This window comes from Hirundo rustica, chromosome 1 (assembly GCF_015227805.2).
Source record: "Hirundo rustica isolate bHirRus1 chromosome 1, bHirRus1.pri.v3, whole genome shotgun sequence".
In the NCBI taxonomy this organism is placed as follows: domain Eukaryota; kingdom Metazoa; phylum Chordata; class Aves; order Passeriformes; family Hirundinidae; genus Hirundo; species Hirundo rustica.
The window spans coordinates 62,568,542-62,584,486 of record NC_053450.1 but is presented as its reverse complement, the minus strand read 5'-3'; the positions used below and the strand labels follow the sequence as shown (position 1 = coordinate 62,584,486).

General features: G+C 40.0%; 2 protein-coding genes across 2 annotated transcripts in view; one reads left to right on the top strand and one right to left on the bottom strand.

Moving 5' to 3' along the window:
- The window catches only part of CTNNAL1 (catenin alpha like 1), a 57,954-nt gene extending 45,405 nt beyond the window's left edge, over nucleotides 1-12,549 (top strand). The window contains exons 12-19 of the mRNA XM_040056520.2: nucleotides 3,960-3,997; nucleotides 7,163-7,213; nucleotides 7,312-7,466; nucleotides 8,207-8,255; nucleotides 9,049-9,105; nucleotides 9,223-9,339; nucleotides 10,500-10,583; nucleotides 10,676-12,549. Of these exons, the coding sequence (XP_039912454.1) occupies nucleotides 3,960-3,997; nucleotides 7,163-7,213; nucleotides 7,312-7,466; nucleotides 8,207-8,255; nucleotides 9,049-9,105; nucleotides 9,223-9,339; nucleotides 10,500-10,583; nucleotides 10,676-10,837 (713 nt within the window). The 3' untranslated portion in view covers nucleotides 10,838-12,549. The remainder of the gene's footprint in view (nucleotides 1-3,959; nucleotides 3,998-7,162; nucleotides 7,214-7,311; nucleotides 7,467-8,206; nucleotides 8,256-9,048; nucleotides 9,106-9,222; nucleotides 9,340-10,499; nucleotides 10,584-10,675) is intronic.
- On the bottom strand, nucleotides 12,081-15,742 carry ABITRAM (actin binding transcription modulator). Its single transcript, XM_040056533.2, has 6 exons — nucleotides 15,665-15,742; nucleotides 15,536-15,587; nucleotides 13,230-13,359; nucleotides 12,430-12,506; nucleotides 12,288-12,357; nucleotides 12,081-12,219 (listed from the first exon to the last, which is right to left on the bottom strand). Exons 1-6 carry the CDS (start codon nucleotides 15,726-15,728, stop codon nucleotides 12,091-12,093), a joined length of 522 nt encoding a protein of 173 aa, XP_039912467.1. The 5' UTR covers nucleotides 15,729-15,742; the 3' UTR covers nucleotides 12,081-12,090.
- Between the last annotated feature and the right edge of the window lie 203 nt (nucleotides 15,743-15,945).

The window sequence follows — 15,945 nt, the reverse complement described above, 5'->3', positions numbered from 1 at the left end:
CCTTCTTTCAGCATAAAATGTTCAGATACCACCACTGGTAAGATACTGACCATAGCTTGTGTTCTCTCTGTGGGCTTGGGTGCATTAGATCTTGTATTGCCCAAACACTGTTAAGAAATCTCCATTTTCCTAGTCACATGGCCCAGCCTAGTAAGAGACTTTCATCTGAATGTGGACTGTTGCATAGTAGCCACCAATCATGTCCTTAGAAGTAATTTGGTCTCTTATATCCACCTGTCTTCTACAAAGTTTTCCTCTGTATTGTGGGCTCTTCTGGTTTTGTCTGCTTGTTTTCTCTAGTTGGACTTAAGAGTGTCTCTTGTCATTAAAAAGAAAAAAGGAGGGGAAAAATCTCACCCAAAAAACCCCACCTTTTTTCTACCAGAAAATAACTCTGAAGTTACTTTGCCACTTCCACCATTTTCATTCTCTGAGAAAACACAACTGGTGATCCATTAAATAAATGAAACTAACATATTTACTTGCTCAGAAGTTATAGGAGTGGCATTCACAAAACTTTTGCCTCCAAACACAGTGGAGTTTCACAATATTTGATAAGACTTTATTCTTCTCGTAATTCATGATACTTGTCTTAATGTTGAGGTTGGTAGAAGTGTCTTTATTTTACAGACTAAAATGTATCAAGTGCTTTATTCCTAGTAAAATTGTGACTGTATGTAACAAGAGATAGAATTACAGTAAGAGGTATATTTTTTTTTCCTCCTCAGTTTAAAAACTTGTATTTTTGTACTACCGATTTAAATGTTTGGCTTTGTTAGAGAGTTCAGAATACAGCTTAAGATGCAAAAATTGAATGGTGACTAAATGTGCTGGACACATCAAATAAAAGAAGCATTTTTCTGATTACACTAGATTCACATTGTTTATACTCATTTCTTTATTTTCACAAGCGATTGCATAGCTCTTTACCCAGTGTTTTTTTCATAGCATAAAATGAGGTATTTCTCATGCTGAGGTTCCAAATACACATGGGAGGAGCTGGATTTAGCTGAAAGTGAAGCAATATTTTACTCAATTTTAATGAAGCTGTACCAGAACATGCCCAAATTAAAAAGGGCTTCTCTAGGGGGGCAGGATTCACAGGTACGATGAGGTGGGGGAGGTTGGTGAGTACACCACAGCCCAGTAACCCTCATTTGTATTTTGGAAATATTCCTGTGCTGTGCAGAACTGTGCAGCAAGGTAGAGTTGTCCTTCTTTTGCTCAATCCTAAACCACTTTTTAATCCAGCGGTGAGGAGGCCTCTTCTCCACACATTGTTGGTCTGTCCAGGCTGGGATGAGGAAGGTGACAGGCTTCTTGAGAGGGTGGCTTCTGCCAGGCATGGGATGGTTTGGTTCATTTCTATTTGATGCTTAACTCTGAGGCTCTTGCACTTTGAGATGAACCACCAACAAAAGTACCTTTCATCAATCCAAGCTGCTGGCTTGGATGTCAGCCAGTCCCTTTTTTCTATTGTTTTCATTTGAACATGGTAGAGAAGAATGTAAATAGATAATCTGACTTGCACCCTTGTAACTTGGGTCAGAAGTGAAAGAATGGTTTCTGAAGATAACATACTTTTCTGTCCTCCTTTTCTGTTTTGTGCACTTGATTTGAGAGGAGTTGAATGACCATGAGGTTTTTGAAAGGCTGTAGTGTGATGACTAGGTGATACAGATCGGAATTTCAGAATTAGGAAGATGAAATTCTAGAAAGAAGAGTGAAGCAGGCATGCTGCCATACTCTCAGAGAAGAAGTGACATCAAAAGTGGGAATTAAAAGCTGAAATAGGGATATTATGGAGGGAAGAACAGGATTGGAACTAGTAGAAAGCAGAAAATAGGAAGACAAAGAGAATGAAATAATGAAAATTAAGTAAAAAAAGGAAAAACATGTTTAAGAAAACACATTATGAAAAACAAAGGCAGAGTCAAATAAAAAGACCATTATGTGGTAAAAAAAGCCTCTTGATTTAAGAGCAAAGATCTGATAGACAAATTAAGGAAATTAAATACCTAAAAAACTGTAGATGTATATTCTGTTAATGGAATAAAAGTTCTGTGATTACACTGATGGAATTAAGTATTTTCTGATTAAGTCGGATTATCTCTGACCTGAGTTGATCTGCTCTTTTGAAAGGTCTGGTATCTGTGTGTCCAGTAAAGTGGGGTTTTTGTGTCAGTATTTTGTGGTCTTTAGGGATTTTTAAAATGTTCCAAGAAATAGTTAGATCTTTCTTCTTTTTGAATATGGTGAGCGACTAAATCTTGCTAAGCCAAATAATGGGAATTACTAGAAGAGCAAAGGCAATTTTTATTTTCTTGTTTGCCACCACTTTTAATTTGGTTTCTGTAATTCTGAATGCCTGCCTTGTGTGTGCAAGTACTGTGCCATTGCAGTGAGAATTTTTATTCCATTTGTCATGTTGAAGCTTTTTGTGTTTGAACTCCTTAACAAGGCACAAAAAGTTTTTACATAGCTCCAAGGAGATTTTTTTATGCTGCAGCATTTAAAATTGGAAGTTCGCTTTTGTTCTTGACATGTCTTAGCTGCTTTCTTACATGCCCTTTAGCTGATGTTTTGATGTATAGGATGTTGTAAATGACTTCTCATAATCTGTATCAGTCTTTAGGGAAAAATCTTGCTTGGATACATGTTTGGGCAATTAATATCCAAATAACTCTGCATTCTGGAAAAAAAAAATGGTTATGCAGCTTGTGCCCTGTTAGCTCATTCATTTCTTGCAAAACTGTGTAGGGGAAGGAAAAGGTGATCTTAGAAAGAAAGATTCTATTTTCTGTGTTTTTCAAGAGGGTTGAAGTACTCTTGTTGGCGTCCTAAAATTTTAGGAGTCGGCTGCCTAGACACAGAGATTATGATCTTCCTGTTGTGTCAGGAGCTAAAGGGCATGCTTTCAAAAATCCTCAATGCACAAAAGAACTGTCTTCTGAGGACTCAGAATGGAATTTGTCTCAGAGCTGATACAAGAGGAGGAATTAACAATTGTAGAGGGGTTTGTTTGTCCTTTGTTGCAATGCATCCTCTCTCTGTAAACCTGTGCTGACATCCATTGTAGTAGCCCTTGGGTTTTAGTTGGTGGGGTGGGGTATTTTTGATTGTTTCTGGGTTTTTTGGTACTACCAATTTCTTAGTAACTCTTAAAATTTTTACTTATTTTAATTTGGTTTCACAGACTTTACTCTCCTGAATCTGTTGTAATAAGTGCAAGTCTTCATAGACTATTATGTCTTCTGGTAATTGAAACTACTCTTGGGCAGTTAGCCCAGGCACTGTTTCTTCTTGAAAAAAAGTACTTATCAACTTTTAGGTAACACCCAAATTTCTTTCTTAATTTGTTTTGCTCAGACTTGGAATGTTGTAGACTCCTGGCAATACAAGAAACAATTCAGTAAGCGTGTAAAATGCTGTAGAACTTCCTTCTTTATAAAATGCAGCACACATAGGATATGTATACCACAGTACAACATGAGAGTTTTGTTTGCATTACTTAGGAAAACCTGCCTAGGTATTTCTCACTGGTGTCACTGTCTACGCCAAATTTCAGACCATTCAACCCATGCAAGGAAAGCCATACATGGAGCAACAATTTTATGTTCTGTATTTTGTGACAAAATAAGTGCATGTAGCTATTGAGTCATTGGAGGGAGTTGCTTTACTTCCTTGTGAAATACATGCAGGGGACTAGAAATGTTACTGAGGGAAATGTTCAGAGCTTTCTTAATTGCCACTTGCTAAAATCTGAGCAGTACAAAGCTCTTGGCCTGTCTCTGAAAGCAGGAGACAGAGGATCTTCTGCAGCATTCAGAGAGGAGGAATTGCAGGTAAGTAATTGGCTTTTATAGTACTGTAATTTAAGGAAGGATGAAATAAGGCATTTGATCCCACTGATTAAAATCTGCATACAAATTTTGTATAAACCTGTGTGTTCTTCATAGGAGAGAAGCGTGTCTACCTATCACTGCCGAGACCAGGGGTAAGTTGCTTTTGGGTTTGTTGTGTTTACTTTGTATCTGCTATTATCTGTTTGATTTCTTTCCCTGTCATGGCTTGATGGGGGCCTAACAAAAGCTTGGTAACATGCATCCTGACTGGATGGCTGACAGTAAAATGTCAACATTTGTCAGTTTATTAAATGAATAATAGACAGAAGACCAATGTAACTAGTTATGTAATGTGCTTTAATCACTTTGATTGTGCATAAACGTCAATTCCTGTTCATTAGCTTTTTACCACATACTCTACTGTCATGCTATATAATAAAAAGTGCATTATTGCTATTTAAACAGTAGGAATATGCTGCAATTTAGTGAAAACTGAAAGAAAAAATAAATCATACTACCAAGACATAACATTGTAGCCTGAGTTAACCTACTTGGAACAAGAGTTCATGTTCGAGCCTGTTGTAGCCTCTTTAAATAATGGGTTCTTGTTTCCTTCTTTGATCTTAAGTGTGTTTGATGCAGAGAAAAAAGTTACACCAAATACCCAGTTTTTAGGTGTAAGGTATTTGACATCCTTAGCTGATTATAATTTATATTGCACTGTTTCTGAGAGCATCTATGTGGTAGGAAGCCTCCTAAACATTGTAAGTGTCATGTAATTTGATCCACTTGCTATCAATTGAATCTTTCCATGGGCAGGAAAAAGGGAAAGAATGGTCTCCAAAGAATACAGTAAGCTTGAGCTTGTTTCTTTCTTTCCTTAACCTGTACTGTTGAGGAATTTGGGTCTGAAATGGCCCTCTGTCTCCATGTCTTCTGTTGTGCAGTTCTACGGCTTCAAACACAATACCACTTCTGATCCATAATGAAAAGAGAAAAGCTTTATAAATCCAGTATTTTTAAAGAAGTTTTATAAATCCAATCTTCAGATTTAAAAAGAATATATTAGGCTGCATGACCATGGGTGAATTTCACAGTTAGGGAACTAAATATTGAAACTTTGGATAGGGTTTCTGTCCCTGACCAGTTTGACTAAGATACATAGCTTCTGGACTTCATAATTTAGAGATTAAATGTTTGCAGAGTCCCACTTATAGATTCATATGTTTTTAAAAACACTTCAATAAAAATTTTGCAGTGAGCATTTAAACAGTTCTGCTTTGTTACTGTTTGAAAGGTTGCTGCCTTCTTTTTGAGTTTTGCAAGATACTTACCATTGTGGGGAGTTACAAATGCACAGTTGGAAAGTAGACAGAAAATGCAGATTGCATCCTCAGGACACCAGTTTCTTCACAGAGTAATTTCTTTGCTCTTTGCTTTGGAACTGCCTCTCTTCCTGGTGCTGTTCCTCTCAGCAGAGCCTCTCTTCCCTCTGCTGCCACCCCAGATCTGCTGTGCCTGGCAGACACCCACGCTGTCCCTGCACAGAGGCCGCACTGTTCCTGCCAACCTAATTAGATCACAGATTTTGTTACATCTGTTTAATTGCTGTTTGCTGGTAATGAGTGTCACCCTAGACATGCTGTAGATGAGGACTGGAGCAGCAGTGATGATTTGTGTGTGTACTTAATGCATATTTTTTCTCTATAGTTTGAAGTGTTGAATCATGTTTTAAAAGCAGCATAATGTATCTACTGATCTGACTTTTAACAACAGTACTATTCAAACATTGCAACTGAACACTAGAGTGGAGAAAATTGCAAAAACTTTCTGAGCTTTCTTTAGTTATTTGTGAATGGCAAAACTTACTTCTTGTAGCCAGTGCCGGTTTTCTTGAATACCCTTGACTCTGCAGGTTAAATATTTGCCATACCTTCTAGAGCAAAGTTAGTGCTGACAAACAAATCTAATTTGGTTTTGTCTTCCTTTCCTCTTTTAAGACACTGCCTTAAAAACAGCATTTCTGAAATTGCATTTCTAACATGCAGTATAGTCAAATCACAATTAGGAGTATCAGTCCTTTGTGCTAAATGTTTCAATATGAGATCAGCATTTCTAATACATAGGCAGAATTGCAGTGTCTAATCTGGGTAGACATTCATAAGATTCAGAATATTTAAACCTTTTTGGATGGGAAAAGAGAAATAGCAGAAAGCTAAACTGAGCACCAAATTGCACTACGAACTTCAGTATGAGTATTTTGCTCAGATTCTTGAAGCGAGAAATGGAGATAGCGCCTAAATCTCATTTCTGATGCTGTTCACAATGAACAGTGTTTCTTGGTTATTTTTTCCCCTGCAGGCATTACTGAGCCTAATTTGCCCAAGTACTCCCACCAGTGAACAGCAGCAGGGTTTTTTCAGGGTTTTTCAGAATCTCAGACAAGGCTCTCAGTTGGGCACTGAGATTATCCAGCTTCCTCCTGTGCCTCACACCTCTCCAAGTTATGACACCAACTTTGTACTGTTCCTCTGCAGTCCTGTGGTTTCTGAATGTGGACTCTGCCTCCCACTTCTGGTGGTTTGGCTGTCTTTGCACAGTGGTAGCACTAGCATACGAAATTGAAGCCAAGAACAGCAAATAATTATTAAATAAATGATGAATTACTGCCTAAGTGTGTCATGCAATTGGCAAGCACTACCTTACCAGGTAGTCCACTCACATCACTACCACTAATTACTGTTTAATATGAAGTAATATTTGGCTTGCAGCCAGACTGATATTTTGGATAGTTCATGACTTAAATAAAATAAGGAAAGCCATTAAAAGATCACAGTTGTCAGTATTTGTTTACAGCTGCTTCCCCAGAGTGACAGGGAATAATGGGCTGCCTCCTCACACCAGCATTCGTATGGGTTGTAGCTTACATCAGCTTCCTATTAGCTAAATCAGCATCCTTGTTATATCAGTACCTTCACTAAGAGAAAAATCGGTGCAGGAGTACCTGCTGAAGACTGCCTAGTCCTGGATATTATTGAGGATTTACAGGGTAAAGGGAAGAGACGGTATTCCATTAGGAAGTGGAGACTGAGAACTGTGGAAGAGGTCTTTCCCTTGCAATTTCAGGGCATCTGCACCTGTCCTTTCAGGACAAACAAATCAGAACAGGTTCTCAGTTTCTCCTGAGAAGTTTGTTTGAACCTCTGGAACTCTCCTGCAATGTCTTTCTCTGAATATAGAGCTACCTCTTTAAGATTTGCTAGTAAAATGATTACCAATTCTTTTTATTTAAAAATATTATTTTTTGTTTGAAACAGAAGCATAATGCAAATCTGAAAGCATTAAAGCCAGTCAAACTAGATACTGAGGTAAGATACCATCATTTTAATAAAAAAACTCCTTCCATATTTTTATCTTGTCTGAGGAATGTGTTTTTAAGTGCCATAAATATGGTTACCATTTACAGGAACAGGCGAAAATTGCAAAACTTGGATTAGAATTGCATCTGCTAACATCTGATGTGGATTCTGAGACAGAGAAATGGGAGGATCAGGAGAATGAGATTGTGCAACATGGGCAAGGCATGTCAAGTATGGCCTACTCCATGTATTTATTTACCAGGTAATTACACTGCATGTGGAAAAGAGCATTAACAGTGTTTATAAGAAAGAACAAAATTCATTTTCAGAGCATAATAAATGGCACCCATTTAGAAAGGAATTTGATTTTTTCCATAGGCTTTATAAATTTTTGTAAGTTTCTAAGCTGTTTAAAAACTCCTAATTTTAAACACACACCCTCCCCTTTTATTTTTAAAGGGCTAAACACCTGTTTTGTTGGAGGGCATCTATTTAAATGTCTCTTGGGTACAGAAGACATTTTAAGAAGTATGTTCATACTTTGAAAATTAAGGGAATTAAAGCACAAGTATATACCTGTAGATGAGAATTACTGATCCTTGCTGTACTGAGAAGTGTTTATCTGAAACTTGCCTGTGCAATGTCAGCTTTCTTACTTGAAGAATTTAGGTTTGCTTGGGGATTTTTTTACCGGAGTTGGGGGTTTTTTTGTTCCCTACTAGTTCAATTATACTCAGTATGCCAGAGAAATGGATTTCTACTATTGTTCAGCTTATGAGAACTGAGCCATTGTGAATTCCCCAACAGTGTTGTAGCTACTGAGATGTTTGTGTATTGTAGGTAGTTATTGTTGTGTCTAGTATCTTCTAAAAGACTGATATTTACAGTTCACTGCTGTGAACTGTAAAATGTTCAGTGGTGAGACTATAGTTTTTTTAAGTAGCAACCGAAATAATTTGCAGTCTATAAATGGCGTATTTTCGATTTTGTTATTTCCCACAGAGGAGAAGGACTTCTGAAAACTACTCAAGATTTATTTCATCAGGCAGAGGTAATGTATTTTTAACAAAATAGGATGTAGACACTCTGAGTGAAGCCAAACAGGAACTTCAGTGTGATTCCTTTCACATAAGTACAGTGTATCATGAATTGACAGGCAGCTGTAGATTTTGAGCAGCCTGACTCAGGTGCTTATTCTGAAAGTGAACTTCCCAGTGTTCCAGTAGATGCTTCAGACATGATCATTACATTGATAGATTCGAGCTGGGAGGAGGGATAGCAAACTGGCATTATGGCAAGTACACTGGACTCCAGCACACTTGTAGTGTTTGTTGTGTCACGCAGCTCAGTCCCTAGCGTTAACAGATAGTAAATCCTAGCCTGAGCAGCAGCGTTTTCATGAGAAAGAAAGAAGATGTAAAAATGTGTACAATGCAAACAGAGGGCCCAAATAAAGGTATGTGGGATGCTATTTCTAGGATGCATACCTGTGTGTAACAGGATAATGGTTACCTTTGAAAGGACAGTAAACAAACAGGGCAGGTGTCATCTACCCACAGAACATTTGTGAGCTGCCACAGTGCAAAAAATAATTGGATGTTGAAAGTTTTGTTACATGTAAAGGGAAAGCTTTTAAACTCTGCTTATCTGTGAGGATGGCAGTTTGTAGTCCAGGTCGTTATTTCAGAAGTCACTCCAAATCGCTGACTTGTGAATTATAGATGTATACAATTATTACAAGTATTTCCTGCTACCTTTTTACTTAAAAGCACACTATTAAAACAGAAGGGGAAGAGCCTTACCTTCTTTTGTGATTCATTTTGTTACATGCTTTCTCCTCTCAGATTTTTGCCACAGAGGGCACAAAGCTTGCTTCAGCTCTTCATGCTCTTTCTGATCAGGTGACGTATCTTATGATATCAGTGATACTGCTTAGAAGTTGCCTGTGCTGTCTTCTCCCTTAAATTAATGTTGGAGTCTTTAACAGAATTATTTTGTCTTCCTGGACCACGTACCAGGTACATGACAACAAGCCTTTGCTTCTGTTGGAGGCTGAAAAACTCAACTCTATGTGCAAGCAGCTCCAGATAACAGCTAAAGCTTCTGCTCAGGGTAAAAGTGCTACATTTACAAAGGTAAGCTAAAAATTATATATATTTCTCAATTTTTGTTTTGAAATAAAGTAATTTACTAATTTATGCTCCAGTTAAAATATGGAACTAGGTTGCAGTAGTACTGTAATCCACTAGAACTCCGATTCAGATAAACAGGAACTGTAATTAAGTCTACCTCAGTATGGACTTCAAATTTTAATGAAGGTAGTATGTACTTTTCTCACTGTAATAATTACTGGTATTATTGTTACTGATGATTAACATAAATGTACCAAATTCCAAACCCCCAACTCCACTACATGAAATACATTTGGTTCTCAGTAGGTAGTGTCTACCCTGGACTGCGCAGATTTTTTTTTCCAATATTCATATCTGCTCTAAATAACTTCATAGACAGCTGCCATGAAAGTTTCATCACTCTTACCACAAAAAGTAGATCTGCGAAGGTCAGAGGGGATCAGTATCCCTGAGTCAGCAGTGATCAGTGTGAGCCAGACCATTTCCATGCACCTGGATGTTTGTTTCCAATTGGCTGTGGGAAGGGTGTTTCAGTTTTACAGCAGGGTGTGAAACTGGCTAAAGCGTGCGAGCCACTCAGAACCAAACTGAGCACCTTGGGGCTACTGTGTGGTTTATTTTACACTCTCTATATTAAATGGGAACTGTTTATACAGTGATGTATCAGTACATAGCAATAATAGGTTCTCAAATTAATGTTCGAGGGCCCAGACTTGTGGCCTGTGCTGAGTGTTAAGATTTAAGATAACTTTCAGTGCAACATCCAACTAAGGCTTAGATGATGCATGGCTTTCTAAATCATGCTGGCAAGACATAAAGCAAAAGGAAAACCATGAAGTATTGTGATGGATTCATACTTAGATTGTAAGAGCTCCTTTCCAAGAGACTTCTGTTACTGTTTAATATAATATTAGTAGTAGTTCGTTCTCTTGGGATGTGTCTGCATCATAGCTCAAGTCATGCTTAACAGGAGGGATGCTCTTGTTTTACATATACTATACAGAGGTTTTCAAAAATGTAGGGAAACCCATTTGATTAGGAGATATTTCAGATGGACAAGTATTACTTAACCCAGCTCAAAGCAGATAACCATCTCATGCCAAAAACAACTGCCTAACACAAGTATTGAGTGGTATTACTCTACTATTAATTGTCTGGTTTAGGTTGATGCATGCATTCTGAAAACAAGGAATGTGATGACTCTGTTATGTCAACTTCTTCCACTTTGCTGCAAATTACTGAGAAAGGTGAGTACTTGTTTAAATTGCGCTATTTAAAAGTTCTGGGGTTTGGTTGGTTGGGTTTGTTTTTAAGAGATCTTTCTTATATACATACACAGAACAAAGCAGGAAATGGTTGTCTTAAGCCTGCTCCACCATGGAAAGAAGACAGAATACGAACTGGCACAAATGCACGTACTCCAGAAAGAAGAGTGGACACATTTGGCATCAAGTCTTTAGAAAATCATGTAACAAACATGACGTTTTTAGAGAGCAAGTAATCATAGCACTGAGAAATGCAGAAACTCCCATTTGAGAATAACACTTGCTGAAGTTTCAATACTGCTTTCTTTTGTGGAAAGTCAAGCCAGGTTAATTTGATATAACTGTTGACCTTTGTCACATCTAATAGATGTCCCGTTACTTCGCCATTAAAACACCAGCTAGCTGAAATGCTCTGTATTTTTATAATGTGAATGCCTTTCCTATGCTCACTATTGATACCGATTTTGTAATTAATGCTTATGAATGTCTTACTGGATGTGTCAACCCAAAGATGCTGCTAATAGACATTTGATGTAAAGACCCCTGTGCTGCATTGCTGTATGTAACACTACTGTTGAAGTCTGTAAACTCCTCTCTGGCCTATTTCAGTCTATGTATGTGATAAAGCAGAATCAGGAATATAGTCTGAAAGGCTGTGGCCTGAAGCACTGAAATCTTACCTTAGTTACAAGTTATACCTGCAATGAAGTAGTGCTAGGGAAAAAAAAAAACCCTCTTTCAATAGCTGCACCCCTACATTTTAATCTTGACACGATTCATCTCTACAAAAAGTATATTTCTAAGTGATTAATAGCCTCAACCCAAACCCTTTTTCTTTCACCCTATTTGTAGATGGCAGTTGTTGCTTCCTTTTTTATTTAAACTTACTGAGCAGAATTGGAGTTGCCTGTAGAACCACTGAAGTATTATGCAGATGTGACATTATGCCATTTAAAATTGAAGAAAAGAGATAGTGATTATTACAAAATTCTGTACAAAGGGCATTATTTGACTTCAGGATACTACGAAAGTACAACTTGGTCTGAAATATGTATTTTGAATTTTATCTGCTCTTTGTACATAGGCTTTTGTTGCATTTTTATTTTCCATTCACCTGTGTCAAACTCCATATTGTATTAGTTTAGCTAAATTACATGATAGCTAAATGCTATGATTTTTCTGTATGTACTATGCTTGCATTAAGCAGAAGCAAAGCTGATTGTGGAACATAAATGATCTCCAACATGTCATTCTGAGCTTATTTAAAAACCTGTAGTCCTAGAATTCAGGAAAAAGAAAAAAATTACAGCAAGTTTTTACAATAATTTTAATATATAAACTATTTGAACTGGTTTATTCTTTTATGAATCAAAGAATTTAGTTCCAATTTTAAAAACTGGCACTGGGCCTTTTCAATACTATAAAACTCAGTGTACAATAAAAGTCACTTATTTAGTATCAAACACAGGCAGGAAGTGTAGAATTGATTTCATGAAGCAGAACTGCGGCGTTTCAGCAAAACTTCCTCGTACTCCTTCTGTGTCAGAAGTCCCTGAGTTATACTCTTGCTTTCTTCAAATTTGGGTAGAACCACTGCAATGTACCCCTCCGTTGATGGCTAAAAAGCAAGACTGAAGTTAGCAGTGAAATAAAAGCTGAAAAATAAAGAACAAGAACATGTCTTACCTTTTCTTGCAGAAGAGCAGGATTACTAAGGATGTTCTCATTCACTTCAATCAGTCGCCCTCGTATGCAACTGCAAAAGTGTTCAGATTCTGTAGATGTGTGTGGTATGACAAGGTGAGAAAAAAAATGGGAAAAACCTTACCTGTAAATGGTGTATTCCTCTCCATCTGATGAAGATATCCTGCACAGAGGGGCAAGTTCTGTTAAAAACTGAGCTCCCTGTATTTGGAAAATAAATAAACATGTCTTAGTTTTAATTACACAGGGATTCTAAAAGTATTACCATCAACCAATGTCTAAAAGGAAGGATGTGTGATATTTACAGGTCATTCCAAGTTCCAGAGCTGGGCTTCCCTACGGAAGGGAAGATGCTAACTTAGTTAGGTGCACAAATTGAAAAGAAGCTCATTACAAGCTTAGAGATTTAGTCATAATTAAGATTCTTGCAGACTAGCACCCTTGTATTTTGAGGAGACTGGAGTCAGGGGACAGAGGAGAGGAACAGCACCACTGATTATGGTGTAAGCAAGTTAAACTGCACCTTCAAAAACCCACCACACTGAGCTGCCCCATCTGCCATCTAGATCTGCTTGAAAATAACAGTACTCTCCCAAGTCCTTTACATCTTCTTGGAAACAAAATTTTATTATTTTAGGGATGTGTATGTCCCTTTCTATACGACCAAAAAAATTACTAGAAGCGAGTGGGTTTGAGCAACACTGGAAACCACCAGTGCTGTAGGATCACTGCAAGACCCTGGCTGGGACAGACCTCTTGAGCCAGGCAGACCCCTTGAGGAAGTCTACATTGTTCAAGTGCAGAGGGGCTGGTTTCAAATGAAATACAAAAGTAACCTGCTGCGTTTCTATCCAAGAAAGGACAGAAAGATCTCACGCAGTGTGAGAGATTAAACTGAAAACTAAGGAAATCAAAAAGGCATACCCTTTTTGACTTCCCAGAGACCTTATTCTGAAGTCTGCTACAGTTGGCACTGATTTGGTAATTAATGTTTTTAATTGTTTTCCCACTTTGAAGAAGGGGATGGGCTTCTGCCAAGGTGATGACACAAATTCTGCAAAAAAAAAAAAAAAGAATAATAATACAATTATTCCACCGTAGTTGTAAGAAACCACACCTTTGTGCTCTAAGAAGTCCCACAACCTTCTCTGCCTATCTTGTTTGACACCTGCTGTACGAAACAGAATGAAAATGGCGTTCTGACCTAAAGCCACCCCCCTAGGAAATGCTTCATTTTGAGACACCAGACTGGACTGTCAAAAGCCCTACACTTCTTACTGAAACAGAACCACTGCTTTTAAATAAGCTAGTGCTATCTGTTGTACCCCAAGAGAGCATGGCTGGTTCATTTCAGCCAGTAGCTGAAGTAGGTACTCAGGTTAAGACAAGTAAAGCACTGTGTTCTTTCTGTGTACAAAATGTAACACAAAGCAGTGTTTCTCAACAGCTAAAGGCCCTTTGTGGAGAACAGTTACAGCTGATTAATCTTTTGGTTAGTTAACTTGCTGCTTGAATTTCATTTTTTTCTAAAGGAGGGTTATTTCTCACCGTGACACTGGACAGTTTGAGAAAAGCCCAGCTGAAGAAGAGACTAGGCCTGCCTGGCCTAGAACCATGCCTATTGCACAAGCATGAACTTGCCAGTAAATGAAGACTGGAAGCTATTCTGTTTGAGAGTGTAAAACCTACAACAAGCACCAGAATCAACAGAAAAGTAATTGCAGAGAAGACCAGGGCACAGAACCAGATGTGTCCCTGTGGATGCTGTATGCTCCTGGGGAGCTCTGGCTGCGCAGCTCCCACAAGAGGGAGCTGGATCCTGGTGAATGCATCCAGCGTGTCCTAGCAGCAAAGCCACCTCCCTTCACCCCAGCTTCCTTCTAAGGGGAAGGTGACAAATTTCCTTCGAGCTGTTAACTGATGGAGCTGAGACCTCGCAAAACAAAAACTCAAGAGACAACTTTACACTGCCTAGAAACTGAGCCACATAGATAATAATGCTAAAATACTTCACAGAACATCTGGCTAAGCTGCTGTGGAATCCAAGGGTCCTGATATTTCAGAATTCAAAGTAGCAGAACAGTGTTCACAGGCAGTTGAACAAATCAATAGGATTTAAACAATTGTTTACATCAGACACCTGAGATTAGTAACCTTATATTTAGTATTCGGTACAAATGGAAGGGTGTCCTTTCCTGTTACTGTCACACCTGTTATTTCAAGGTACTCTGTTTCCCTTTTGGAAGAATTGAGGAAGAACTGCAGGAAAAAGCCACAGAGAAGTTCCAACTCCAAACTGCCCTGTAGCAAGCATGTCCTTCTTTTACTCTGAATTCCTAGAGTGGGCAACTCACCAGGAACACAAATGCTACCTCGCCTTCCCTCAACCCATGAGCCACTGGCCCTGCCAGGTTTTGTGTGGACAGTAGTTAGGTTCTGTTCTTACCTCTGGGACTAAACACTCCAGAAATGTTCCTGATGCCCTAACAGGCTGCAGCAGGGGGAGGTAATGTATGGAAGGAGACTCCACATCAGGTGCCAGTTGATTTACTCCAAATAACTGGGTAGCCAGCTACATCCAAGCAGAAGCAAGACACTTTCCTATCTTGCCTACACAGAAAACCAATAAAGTTTTACCTAGAAAAAGCTGAATGTTTGTTCAAACTGAAGGAGTTCTAAATCAGGTTAAACAGATTCCTTCAAAATGTCCTTTCAGAAAGGTCTTTTGGAACGTTGTTCTTCTGCAACTGATGATCACAGAATCAATCAGGTTCGAAAAGACCTCTGAGATCGAGTCCAGCCTACGACCGAACACCACCGTGTCAACCAGAGCATGGCTCTGAGCGCCACGTCCAGTCTTTCCATGAGCAGCCCGAGGGAGGGTGCACGGGGCCCTTGCAGCAGGAGAGGGTGCAAGGGAGCGAGGGCAGCACCACGGCCACTGCTGAGCCGTACGAGGAGGGTGTGCGGCCGTCACGGGCGAAGAGGCCAAGCCTCACCGTTTCTCATTGGAGCAGCAATTAAAGGGCGGAGAGGCCGATTTGTCGCTCTCCCGACCTCCCACCTTCCCGGACGACGCAGGCTCGCCCGGTGCCGTGCCCAGGCCAGCCCTGTCCACGTCCCGGCTGCTGGAGCCACCGCCGCTCCCTCCGGGCGCAGGGCGAGCGCACCCCTAGGCCTCCCGATCGCCCGGCGGCAGAGGCGGACCCCGACTCCCGCCGGCCACTCGCCTGTTGGAGTGCTGCAGCACGCAGAAGTCCTCGCACGGCCGCCCCTTCACGTCTGCAAGAAGGGCACACAGAGGAGTCACGGCCCCGCCGCCCCAGCCCGCCCCGGCCCGGCCCGGCCCCCGTGGGTACCTGGCTTGTACCAGCGTGTGAAGTAGCGCTCGGCGCCGCCCGGCCCCGCCGCCCCCGCAGCCATGCCCGGCCCGGCGCGGCCCGGCCCCGCGGCGCGGCGCGATGACGGCGGGAGGGCGGCTCCGGCAGCGGCCGCCCCGGCCCGGCCCTCGCCCCGCCCCGCCCCGGGAAACCCTAAGGAAATGCTGTATTACTACCTTTTTATTTATTTTTTCTTCCTCGAGACTAGAACATCTTTTGCCGTACCCGCATCACTGAGAAAAACGCTCAGACGCCTGCGG